At 40.6% G+C, this 13,433-nt stretch overlaps 2 protein-coding genes across 2 annotated transcripts; one reads left to right on the forward strand and one right to left on the reverse strand.

Annotated features, from left to right (window-relative positions):
* The first annotated feature begins 4,551 nt into the window (after positions 1-4,551).
* Positions 4,552-5,496, forward strand: LOC147473357 (uncharacterized). Its single transcript, XM_086587551.1, has 2 exons — positions 4,552-4,963; positions 5,276-5,496. Exons 1-2 carry the CDS (start codon positions 4,552-4,554, stop codon positions 5,494-5,496), a joined length of 633 nt encoding a protein of 210 aa, XP_086443677.1.
* A 1,679-nt stretch (positions 5,497-7,175) lies between these two features.
* LOC147473358 (uncharacterized) lies at positions 7,176-7,763 on the reverse strand. The gene has a single exon (XM_086587552.1). It carries the CDS (start codon positions 7,761-7,763, stop codon positions 7,176-7,178), a length of 588 nt encoding a protein of 195 aa, XP_086443678.1.
* Positions 7,764-13,433: the final 5,670 nt, after the last annotated feature.

The following is a 13,433-nucleotide window of genomic DNA, read 5'->3' on the forward strand; positions in this document are numbered from 1 at the left end:
CTTTCCGATCTCTGCGCATTTCACCGCTCCACCGGAAATTTCCTCTGCCCCTACCGTACTCCAGCTTGGCAGTTTCCACCGCCTGTCCAGGGTTGAGCCCTAGGCAATAGAGTTAAAAATGGAATATGGGCCAGAGATTGAGTTGATAAGTGGAATGTGGAGGTAGTAATAAAGCAAAGGAAGCACAAATTTGTGCGGTGGCAGAAATCAGAACTGGGAATTCATGTCCTCAATACAGATGGCACACTCCAAGGTTAACTTGGGGGTTGGGCAGCATTGATTAGAGATTCATGAAGGGTATTATCGGCTAGCCATGGTAGAGCAAGTAAGCCATCGATCGACCTCATCGAGTTGGAACCAGTGGAGCAGGGGATGAAAATGGTGCTATCAAAAGGAACAAGACGACTTCAAAAATAGACTGACTCAATAACCGTAATAGCCTTCTTAAAGGAGAGGGGCCGACACCCATGGTAGGCATAAAAGATGGTTCGGGCTATTTTGCGAATGAAAGCCCAATTTGAATAGATAACCATTTTTCACGTATTCAGAGAGTCTAATAAGTTAGCTGATGCTATTGCAGCTAATATTCCATCATGTAATTATTTATAATTATTACCGAATTTGCTTGCAGAAGATGTAAAAATAATTATATATGATGATGCAAGGGGTAAGCAATACTTGAGAGAGTGAGAATGTAACAAGCTGTTTACAATTTTTTATTTCTAATAAAAGGGGTAGGGGACCTCTCTAAAAACCTCGCTTACCAACCAAAAAAAAAAAAAAAAAAAAAAAGCTTGCTATATAATGAATTCAAAACACCGGATTGATTGATTGATTGAAGAAAACTCATGTTCTTATCACTTCTTCCGGATACAACCCTATTCTGGAACTAATACATTAATAGGCGTGTTATAGAACCAAAAGGAGACAAAAGGACCCTACATGGGACATCATGGAATAACTGGGAAAAAGTGCCAAAAAGTAAAACTGTCAAAAGTCAACGGTCAATGATCAAAGCCGTAGTCAACGATAAAACTGAACTCAAGGGCCTAAAAACTCAAAAGCACTAGAAACACTCCAAGGCTTCAAGGATCAATGACTGTTCTTTGTAAGACAAGGACTAAGCCTCTAAACCCTAAACCTTAACCTAGATCATCTAAGATAGATCTAAGATGAACAACTTCCAAACCCTATAACCCCACTTTATACACAGACAAAATACAAAACACTTGACTAAATGCATCTATGTGGGAGTTTGCATTAGGATGAATGCAAAGCACTTGATTGATTGAATGTATGCGAAACACTTGATGGAATACACTTACGTGTGAGCTTGCATTAGAATGAATGAAAAACACTCGATTGATTGAATGAACGTACCTACAAGCGAGCTTGTGTTAGAAAGAATGCAAAACACAAGATTGAATGCACCTACGTGTGAGCTTGCAATACACAAGAAAGAATGCGTGTTCCCAGATTACATCCCAGTGATACTTGATCAAAGGAGAGCATACAAAGTGACTTTTGAGTATAATTGGAAACCACCAAAGTTCGAGAGTTGTAAAGTTTTCCGACACTCTAACCAAAGATGCCCGAAGAAGGAGAAAACAGAAACAGTAGATACAAGTAAAGTATGGCTACAAAAGGAAAAAAATGACAGGAAGGAAGAAGATAAAGGAGTGAAAGGGAAGCAAATAGAAAGTGATGAACAAAAGGTAGAACTCGCAGAAATCTCAGGAAGTAAGGAAGTCCATGAAGTACATATCGTAGAGGATGATAAGGGCTGGGACCTTACAAGAAGCACAGATGTAAGGCCAGAAATTTGGAGGGGAAAGACAACCCACAAACTGGGAAACGAGTGGAGACAGAAGGGAATGAAATAAAGAAGATGAGGGCAGAAGGAACAGAGGTTGAGAAAAAGCAGGAAGCTAGTGGTATCCAGCAAAGGGAAATACGAAACAAGGGGATTGGTATAGGATGCTGGAATGTAAGGGGCCTAAACAAAGCTTTTAAGCAGATTGAGGTGAAAGACATGATAAGACGGAAAGAATTAAGTGTGTTTGGAATGATTGAAACGAAAGTGAAGCAAGCAAATATGCAAGATGTCATTAATGGCTGTTGTAATGGATGGATGGCGGAACATAACTACGAGTATAGTAAACTGGGAAGGATATGGTGCTACTGGAACCCACATAATTGTAACATGACCACTATAGAGAAAGATGAACAGAGTATAACCATGGACGCTGAACTGATGAATGGGAAAACATTTGTAATAACAATGGTTTATGGATCAATTGATAGGAACAAAAGGAGAGAGCTCTGGAGGAGTTTGATTCAGATATCTGGTAATGTACAGAAGCCATGGATTGTAATTGGGGATTTTAACTCAGTTATGAATGGGCAAGAAAGAGTAGGAGGAACGGAGACAAGACCGCACCACTTCCAAGATTTGATGCATTGTGTCATAATGGCTGGCCTAGTCGATTTGAAATATTCCGACAATTTCTTAACATGGAGTAATAAGCAAACAGTGAGGCTATGGAGGAAACTAGACAGAGTCATGGTCAATATGGAGTGGATAAATGAGTTTGGAGATACAGAAGCGACCTTTAAAAATCCAGGAGCAACATCTGATCATTCATCAATGGTAGTGGAAACGATAAGAACCAAAGGTCAGTGTAAAAAGTCATTTCAATTTTTTAATTATTGGATTGATGAGGAGGGGTTTTTTGAGGTGGTTAAAGAGGCATGGGGGTTTTCAGTGGTAGGAAACCCAATGTACACGTTCACAAAGAAGCTGAAGAATGTAAAGAATGCTCTAATAAGCTGGAACAGAGAGAAAGGAAAGGCGTGCACAAGGAAAGTAGAAGCGGAAAGAGAACTAGAAGGAATACAAACTCAGCTACAAAGTCAGCCATTGAACCAGGAACTCATTACACAGGAAAGAGTGATAAGAAGAAAGTATGTCAAAGCTGTAATAGAGGAGGAGAATGAATGTAAACAAAAATCAAGGGACCAGGTAGTGACACTTGGAGACAGCAATACAAAGTATTTTTTTAACTCAGTAAAAGTGAGAAGGATGACAAACAAAATTACTTGCCTGAGAGATGGGAATGGAAAGGTTCTGGAAGAAATAGAGAGTATAGGGGAAGAATGCATGATGTTTTATACTGACCTATATAGTCCGGACCAGATGGAGGAAATGGATTTTAGTATGTTAGAGGAAATTGAGGTAGAGTAGTTGGATCAAAATACTCAAGAGGAGCTGATAAAGGAGGTCACTAGAGATGAAATTATTGAATGTTTATTAGGTATAGACAGTGACAAAGCACCAGGGAGTGATGGGTTCTCTTCCTTATTCTTCAAGGCTACGTGGAGGATTATAGGAAATGAGTTTGTTAAAGCTGTGAAGAACTTTTTCAAGTCGGGTATGATGCTACAGGAGGTGAATACAACATGTATAACCTTGATTCCGAAGATACCAAAGCCTAGTTCATTGGGGGATTACAGGCCCATAGCATTACAAAGATCATGACACGTAGGATGAAAGTTTTCATGACTCAAGTAATATCTCTCAATCAGTCAGCATTCATTTCGGGCAGAAGTATTCTTGATAATATACTGCTTTCACACGAGCTGCTACACAATTACCACCGGAATCATGGGCCACCTAGATGTGCAGCTATGATTGATCTAAGGAAGGCTTATGATACTGTAAGATGGGAGGCTGTCAAGTTTGCTTTAACGAGAATTGGAGTCATCTTACAGTTTGTACAGTGGATTCAGAAATGCATAGAAACTCCGAGATACAGCATTATGTTAAATGGAGCTCATTTCGGGTATTTCAATGGAAAGAGAGGAATCAGGCAAGGGGACCCAATGTCACCATATTTATTTGTTCTAGTCATGGAGTTTTTCACTCAAATGCTTAGACGGAAAGTGGAGGAAGGAGAATATAGGCTCCACTATAAATGCAGGAATCCACTCATCACACATCTATCTTTCGCAGATGATTTAATTGCATTCATGAATGGAGACTTGGAAACAAGATCTGGCGGCTGAAGAAAACTCGAAAGCAAGCTGAAAAGTGCTCGGGATTGCAAGTTAACCTACAGAAGAGCAATATGTTCTACTCGGGTATGGATGCGACAAGATGTACACAAGTCGAGAGCATTATTCAGTTCCAAAGAGGAGAGTTGCCGGTAAGATATCTGGGACTACCTTTAATAAAGACGAGGTTAAAGAATACTGATTGTGTGGCCTTGATAGAAAAGGTAAGGACCAAGATACAAGCATGGAAAGGGGCCGCGACTATCGTGATATCGGGAGACTTCAGTTGTTAAAGGCAGTACTGAATAACATGAGCATCTACTGGACGTCCTCTTTTGTGTTGCCACAACAAACAATAGATACAATAAATCAAATGTGCAGAAACTTCTTGTGGTCGGGGCCGGAATGTGCTACATCCCATGACTTATTAGTTGGGAAAGTTTGTGTTTCCCTTATGAAGAAGGTGGTCCTGGGATTCGAAACCTCAGCCCCTCCAATATGGCAGCAAATCTAAAGCATATTTGGAATCTAGTGAGTGGGAAAGAGACGCTATGGGTAAAATGGGTTAAGCTGAATTTGATAAAGGGCAGAAACTTTTGGCAGTTAGCGATACCCAATGATTGTTCATGGGTATGGCGTCATATCTTGAAGAACAGGAAGGATGCGAAACACATTGCTCAACATCAGATTGAAGATGGAAGGGACACCAAGTTTTGGTTGGATCCATGGCATCCGATGGGCATACTGAAAGAGTTTTTTCCATTATCTCTTCTTTATGATTCAACTTGTAATCTAAATGCATCAGTCGCAAACTTGATAGAAAATGGGCATTGGAATATACCATGGAACATACAAGTCCATATGCCAGACATTATTAGCGAAATGGAAGAAGGGGTTAAGGTGGGCAGAGGTGAGGACAGAGTCATCCGGAATCGCCGATAAGGGGAGTACACACTCGAGACACATATGAGAGTGTAAGAGACACAAAGAGACTGAATACATGGCATAGCATCATCTGGTTTCCCAACAGAATTCCGAGGCATTCGTTTACAGCTTGGCTAACTCTGAGCGAATGATTAAAGACTAGACAAGATGAAGGAGTGGAATATAGTACAAGACGATACTTGTGTTATCTGTGGGAGGGAAAGAGAGACAGTGAGACACCTTTTCTTTGATTGTAGTTACTCAAAGTTTATATGGCAATATGTACTCAAATTTGCAGGTTATCAAAGGGCGAGAGCTGCTTCATGGCAGCTAGAAATTGCATGGGTACAAAAGGTGGCGAAGGGAAAAGGCTATAAGCAAGATGCAGTTCGGTTAGTGTTTACTGGCTTCATATACAAAGTGTGGCAGGAGCGAAATCAGAGAATTTTTCAGCAAAAAGAAAATGTGGCAGAGCATGTGGGGAAGGAGATCATAAGGGACATTAAGATCAAACTATAGTCACTCAAAGCTGAAATGGAGGAGGGGCCCGAACGGAACAGCTTCATGGAGAGATGGGACATTCAAGTGAGAGCGAAGCAAAGGAAGGTGAAGCGCTGCTGTTGGGAGAGAGCTGGAGAAGGCATATACAACCTGAATACGGATGGCACACTACAAGGAAGTCAAGGAGGATGGGCAGCAGTGTTTCGGGATGTGAATGGGGTTGTGGTTGCAGCAACACATGGCAAAGCAGACTATGATTCAATAGACTTGATTGAATTGCAAAGGGCTTGAACAAGGGCTGAGACTTGGATTGCAAAAAGGATATCAAAGAATGAGGCATAAAAACGATTTCGACTTGTGTAACAACATTACATGAAGGATAAAGCGCAAGCATACCCATGGAGGGGCACATCACATGATGAAAGAGATACATGACATGATAGAACAGCTAGAAGAATTTTTAATTATGCATGTATTTAGAGAAACAAATAAACTAGCAGATATACTAGCATCTACCTTACCTACTGTTAGTTATATAGAATATAATCTTAGTTCTTTTTCAGAAGATGTAAAAAAGATTATATATGATGATGCCACGGGCAAAGAATATGTAAGAATGTAACTGAGCTATGATTTTATTATGAATAAAATAGGGGTAAAAACCCTGCTTGCCGTTCAAAAAAAAAAAAAGGAGGGGGGGAGAAATAGCATGGAGAAGAAACAAACTGAAAAAAGCAGAAGGTAGGGAGGCAGACTTACCAAGCGAACAAGGGAAGAATAACAAAGGAGAAACAAGTAGTGCAAAAGGAAACAAGATGAGTGGAATTACAGCCACTAAAAATACCACTCAAGGAGGGAAACTTAGCATAGTGACAGCCAAGTACGGTCACTCTAAGAAACCAAATGTTATCAAATGAGTACACATCTCAGCTGCTGGAACATGAGGGGATTCAACATGAATTTCAAACAAGTAGAAGTGAAGGATATGGTCAGGAAATACAATCTGAGTATCATGGGGTTAGTGGAAACAAGAGTGAAAGAAGAAAAAAGAGAGCGAGTGTTTAAGAGAACGTTTAACAAGTGGGCAATGGAGGATAACTATGCACATAATGTTTTGAGGAAAGTATGGTTTTGTTGGGATCCTAGAGTATATACAGAAACTTTATTGAGGAAGGATGATCAACAGATAACCATGGAAGTGGCCACGATATCAGGGGAGGAGTTTGTGGCCACAATAGTCTATGCAAGTGTGGATATGAATGAAAGAAGAGAACTATGGAGAGCTGTAATAGATTTATCTTGCATTATACAAAAGCCATGGTTAGTAATGGGGGATTTTAACTCCATATTGAGTCCACAAGAGAAGAAAGGAGGGTTAGAAGTCATTTTTTTTTTATTGGAAAAGCGAGGTTGTTAACGGGGTCCCCTACCCCTTTTTATTATAAATGAAAAGTATCAGCATGTTACATTCTTACATATAGTTTTCCTATAGCATCATCATAAATTATTTTCTTTACATCCTCTGAGAATGAACTAGGAACTATCTCTGTGTAGCTAACTGTGGGTATAGTGCTAGCAATAGCGTCAGCTAATTTGTTGGACTCTCTATATACATGAGTAATAGAAAAAACTTCTAATTGCTCTCTCATCTTGCTAATATTCCGCATCATCTTTTCTGCTTGCCACGGATACTGCCTCTAATTTTGGAAAAAAGATATCACATTTTTTGAATCAGTTTGCACTTTGATATGCTTAAAGCCATGTGCTATAGCCATTTCGAGCCCTTTTTCCACACCTTGCAGTTCTATTAGCGCAATAGTATGCTTGCTGGCCCTTCCCTTACTTGCTACTTGGACCTGCCCATGCTCATCTCGTACGACCGCAGCCCAACCACCTACAAGCCCTTGTAAAGTACCGTCTGTATTCAAGTTTGAAATCCCAGCCTCTGCTCGTTCCCACTTACAGTGTCTCTGTTTCCTCTGTTTCGTAAGAACCTCCAAGTTCCATGTGTTTTGAAAGTGTTCTTTTTCTGGTCCACCCTCCATCGTGATTTCCAGTGATTGCAACTTCGTCCTCACATCACTTAGCACCAGTTGCACAACCTGCTGGGTTACTCTCTGTTTGTTCTCAAATATCTTATCATTCCGACTCCTCCATATCCAATAAATGTAAGCATTCCATACTAACCTTATAGCATCTTGCTTTGGCCCTCCTCCTGCTGAAACTCTCTGCACCCACTCAATTTCTTGTCGCCATGTCACAGCTGTTGCTCTGTTAAAACCCATTTTCTCTAAAAGCATCTACCACACTGCCATAGAGAATGTACACTCATGAAATAAGTGTTCTTCCGTCTCAACATCTCTCCAACACAATATGCAACTGTCAGAAGTGACTTTCTTCCATTTCTTCATCTTATCAAGTGTCTTGAGTCCCTTGTTCATCGCCATCCAGCTGATATAAGAATGTCGCGGTATTCGGTTAGCAAACCAAATCGTTCGATGCCATGCAACTGTTTGCCTTATCCCTCGCAAACCTTCATATGTATCTCTCAAGTTATAATCTCCTTGACTCGTTGCAGTCCATACCAGTTTATCCTCTCCCCCCATTATCTCTATTTCATCCTTTGCCTGTTTAACAATCTCATGTATCCCATTCTCAATATGTTCTGGAAAGTACCATCCCCCTTGCACTACAAATTCAGATACTTTGATATTAAGGTGTCCACTGGAGCTGTATATAAAAGCTTGCGGAAACTTATCTCTTAAGATGCCAGTCGGATGCCAAGGATCAAGCCAAAAACTTGTGTTTTTGCCATCTCCAATTTGATGTGCCGCCACTTGAGCTGCTTCCTTTCTATCCTTAAGCACATTTCTCCAAACCCATGAACAATCATTAGGAACTTTCAGCTGCCAGAAGTTTCTGTCTTTGATTAGGTTCTTGTGCACCCAATCAACCCATAAGTTATCTGCCTTTGTAACCAGTTTCCAGATATTCTTCATATTTCTTGCCTGATTCACCTTCGAGAGATCCCTTATGCCAAGTCCACCTTCAGCATACGGGAAGCATATGCTTTCCCATCCTATCAATGCATGTGACTGCGTGCAGTCAGGCCCTGTCCATAAAAAATTCCTGCACAGCCTGTTAATATCGTCAATTGCCTTCTGAGGTATAATAAAAGATGCAAACCAATACACACTTAGATTATTTAGAACTGCTTTAATCAATTGCAATCTCCCTGCATATGATAGCGACTTCCCTTTCCAACTCTGAATTCTTCTTGTAACTTTTAAGATTAACGGACTGCAATCTGTGGTTCTCAATCTTGTGGTAATCAATGGTAATCCCAAGTAATTTACTGGTAACTCTCCTTTTGGGAACTGTAACACTCCTTTAATCTCTGTACAAACCACCTCATCTACTCCAGCAAAGAATATCTGACTTTTCTGGACATTAACTTCAAGGCCAGTGCATGCCCTAAAGGTGTTAAGATTTTCTCTGAGCTTTGTAGCTGTTTGTGTATCTCCATGCATAAAAGCCACCAAATCATCCGCAAAAGATAAGTGTGTAATCATTGGGTTCATACACTTCGATGTAGCGGTAATTGGTTATTAGTGACATCAGATCGCATGATTTCCGAGAATAAGTCCATCACTAGCACAAATAAGTAAGGAGACATGGGGTCTCCTTGTCTTATCCCTCGTCTGCCTTTGAAATATCCATATGGTGCTCCATTAATCATTATAGAGTAACCAGCTGTTTGCATACACACTTTCACCCATTCAATAAAATGCGGGGAATCCAACTCTCTTCAGTAGCAAAACTCACCGCTTCCCATCTTACCGTATCATAAGCCTTTTCGAGGTCCACTTTAGCTGCACATCGCGGGCGGAGTTTCATTCTGTGATAGTTATGCATTAGTTCATGAGATAATAAAATATTATCTTGGATGCTTCTCCCTGTGATGAAGGCAGACTGATTCAAATTGATCACTTTGGGCATAATCTGTTTCATTCTCTTTGTCATCACTTTAGTAATGCTCTTGTACACCACTCCACAACACGCTATTGGCCTGTAGTCCCCCAAACTTGACGGACTCTACACCTTTTGTACAAGTGTAATGCAGGTTGAATTAGCTTCTTGTAGCATCTGACCTGAGATGAAGAAATTCCTAACTGCCTTGACAAAATCATCCCCAATGACGCGCCATGTGCACTTGAAGAAGTATGAAGAGAATCCATCACTTCCTGGAGCTTTATCGTTTCCAATGTTTGTTAGAGCCTCTATTATCTCATCTCTTGAAACTGGTTTTTGTAACTCCGCAAAATCTGTGCTGTGTATTGCTTGCCGTGGCCCTATTTCCTGAAAAACACTGAAGTCCATCCCTTGCATCTGATCTGGACTATATAGCTCCTTATAGTATCGCTCACATTCAGCTCCAATGTCATCAAAATCTTGCATCACATTCCTATCACTATCAACCAGACATGTTATTTTGTTTACTACTCTGCGTGCCTGTACCGATTTGAAAAAATACGAAGTATTGCTGTCACCTATAGTTATGTCTTGATCGCGCGATTTCTGTTTATAAAACCCCTCTTCTGACTTAGCTGCTCGCACATAGTGCTTTACTGCTTCTCTCTCTCTAAGAATGAGTCCTCTGTCCATGGGCTTTGTTTGTAACTCTGTTTGGATCGTGTCCATTTGCTGCTTTGTTTCCTTTATTCTGCTCACCACATTTCCAACCCTCTCACGGTTCCATGTTATAAGGGCTCCCTTCGTTATCTTCAACTTCTTCATTAGTATGAACATTGGATTACCCACTACAGTGTTTTGCCATGCCCCTTCCACTGTTTTCATAAACCCCTCTTCTTTGTACCAGAAATTAAAAAACTTAAAAGACTTCTTCTTTTGATTTCTCTGCACTAGTGACGTGACTACCACCGATGAGTGGTCTGATATAGCTCCGGGGTTTAAAAATTCAGCTTCATGATCTTCAAATCCATCTATCCACTCTGCGTTGACCATAACTCTATCCAGTTTGCAGCTTATTCTCTCCTCTTGCTTGTTGTTCCATGTTAGAAAATTTCCCTTATACTTCATATCCACTAGTCCTGCTGAATTCACACATTGCATAAGATCTGAGAATTGCTGCGGCCTTACTTCTAGTCCTCCTACCTTTTCTTGGGGGTTCAGAATTGAGTTGAAGTCCCCAAGGACTATCCATGGCTTTATTATAGTACATGACATGTCTACTAGCTCCCTCCATAGTTGTCGTCTTTCCATCATATCAACACTTGCATACACAATCGAGACTATGAACTCTTCTCCGGTTATGGTAGCCACCTCCATTGTTATATGTTGATCATCCTTCCTTACTAACTCGGCTGTACATACTCTTGGATCCCAACAAAACCATACTTTCCCCAAAGCATTATGTGCATAGTTCTCCTCCATTGCCCACTGGTTAAACGTTTTGTTAAATACTCGCTCTCTTTTTTCTTCTTTCACTCTTGTTTCCACTAGACCCATGATACTCATATTGTATTTCCTTACCATATCCTTCACTTCTACTTGTTTGAAATTCATGTTGAATCCCCTCATGTTCCAGCAACCGAGGTGTGTACTCATTTGTTCACATTTGGATGCTTAGAGTGACCGTACTTGGCTGTCACTATGTTGAGTTTCCCTCCTTGAGTGGCATTCCCTCCTTTTACATTGTTTGTTCCTCTGGTAGTGTTCTTCCCTGGTTCAGTTTGCATTTCTGCCTCCTTACCTTCTGATTTTTCTGCTTGTTTCTTCTCCATTACATTTTTTCCCTTGTCTCGTATGTCTCTCTTCTGTATGCCACTCACATCATGTTCCTTCTCATCCTCTATTCCTTCTGTCATCATCTTCTTTGTTTCATTCCCTTCTTTTCCTACTATTTCCACTGTTCGAGGGCTGTCTTCCCCTTGCAAATTTCTGGCCTTACATCTATGCTTCTTGTTGGGTGACTCCCAGCCCATTTCATCCTCTACAATATGTACTTCTTGAACTTCCTTTCTTTCTGAGCTTTCTGTGAGTTCTGCCTTTGGTTTATCACTCTCTTTTTGCTGCCCTTTCTCTCCCTTCTCTTCTTCCTTCTTGTCATTTTTTTCCTTCTGTAGCCATACTTTGTTTGCTGCTCCTGTTTCCACCTTCTCCTTCTTCGGACATCTATGGTCAGAGTGCCCGAAAACTTTACAATTCTCACACTTAGGTGGTTTCCAATTATATTCAAAAGTTACTCTGTACGCCCTCCTTTGATCAAGTATTACCGAATGTATTCAGGTAACGAGCAGCTTTCGATTATCAATCTCAACGCATACTCTCGCATAACTTGTTCTGGTCATATTCTCAGTTAATCAGTCTGTAAACATTGGTATTCCCACTGCACTTCCCACTTGGCTAAAGCCATCTTTATTCCACATCTCCATTGGCAAGCCTTTGACAATCACCCATATAGGTATGGTTCACAGTTCCTTCGTTTCTGCTTCAACAAACGTTTTCCAAGGCCGCACAACAAACAGTTGGCTGGCAATATGAAAGGATCCTACATCCAATACTGCTTGTCTCTCCTCATCAGTCTCAAACTTGAATGTAAACATGGCTTCCCCATACGGCTTCATTACAAATTTTTTTATCCCCCACGTTCTACTCACGATATCCTTCACATAATTGTAATTCATACGCCTACCAACAAAGGATCCAACAATTAAGTTATCAAACTTTTTGTTATACTCTGAGAATTGCTCAGTTGTAACGTGTATAACTGGCTTTCCATTCACTATGGCTGGAGGAACATAGGTCAATGCCGCACTTCCTACCGTTTTTTTCCCAATTATATCTGCCCATGAGCTCGTCTTTGCTGCTCTCTATTCAGTTTTCCCATTTTGGTCTGCTAGTGTTTCTTTTCCTACTCCCTCATCATCGGTTTTACTTTCTCTAGTAGTCTGCTCCCCTCTCATCATCTTGGATTTTGCATAATATTGCTCACTATGTTGCTGCATCTCCAAGAGCGTATCTTGAGTTTCCTTTGTTGTTGCTCCATCTAAGTTCTTCTCTGTGTTCATTACTTAGCGTGAACTCCAGCAACTCCTTTTTAATCTGTAGGCCTTCATGACCCTTAGGCCCATTCTTTGCTTTTGCATGTTTCGGCTCCCCGCCTTACATGGTCATCTTCCTTCTCGTTAACTTTTTTCCTAGTCAGATCCGATATATCCGGAACATTTTCTTTGCTATTTTCATATCTCGCATCTTTAGTTACTTTCGTGTAGATGAAGTCATCATCTTCTCCACCTCCTGATATTCTCGCAACCCCTTGTATTCCTAGTTTTTTTTTTCCTGAGTTTATGGACTGTACCAACTCACTGTCCTCTTCTTGGACTGCTTTTACCGCATCCAACAGTTTGTTAGCCTCACTTAGTAATTCTTCTCTAGTAATACGCCTTTCCAGTTGTTCATCACATTCTCTAAGCGGTTTCAGACTCATACCAAACTCCTCCAGCAGCTTTCTTCAGTATCTCTCAACCGAACCCTCACCATATCTTGCCTTAATCTCAGTCTCAAAGCTATCTACCTCTATCTCTAACTGACCTGATGAAGATTTCCCTAAACTCCCAGCTGGGGTGCTAGGGTTCGGACTCTTAATATTTCCTAACTCTCGTATTTTTTTCATGTTTTTTCCTAATTTTTGTGAAAAAGACCTAAATACCCCTAAGGATAAAAAATCACCCCTTAGAGGCCACCATTAACAACTAAACAAGCTTACCATTCGGGTTAGAAGTCATCCCGAACCAGTTTACAGATTTTTTGAATTGTGTAAATTCTGCGGGACTAGTGGATATCAAGTACAAAGGTACATGGAGTAACAAGCAAATGGAGAGAGTAAGTTGCAAACTCGACAGAGTGATGGCCAATTCAAAGTGGATTGGTGA

This window comes from Coptis chinensis, unplaced genomic scaffold (assembly GCF_015680905.1).
Source record: "Coptis chinensis isolate HL-2020 unplaced genomic scaffold, ASM1568090v1 utg270_pilon_pilon, whole genome shotgun sequence".
In the NCBI taxonomy this organism is placed as follows: domain Eukaryota; kingdom Viridiplantae; phylum Streptophyta; class Magnoliopsida; order Ranunculales; family Ranunculaceae; genus Coptis; species Coptis chinensis.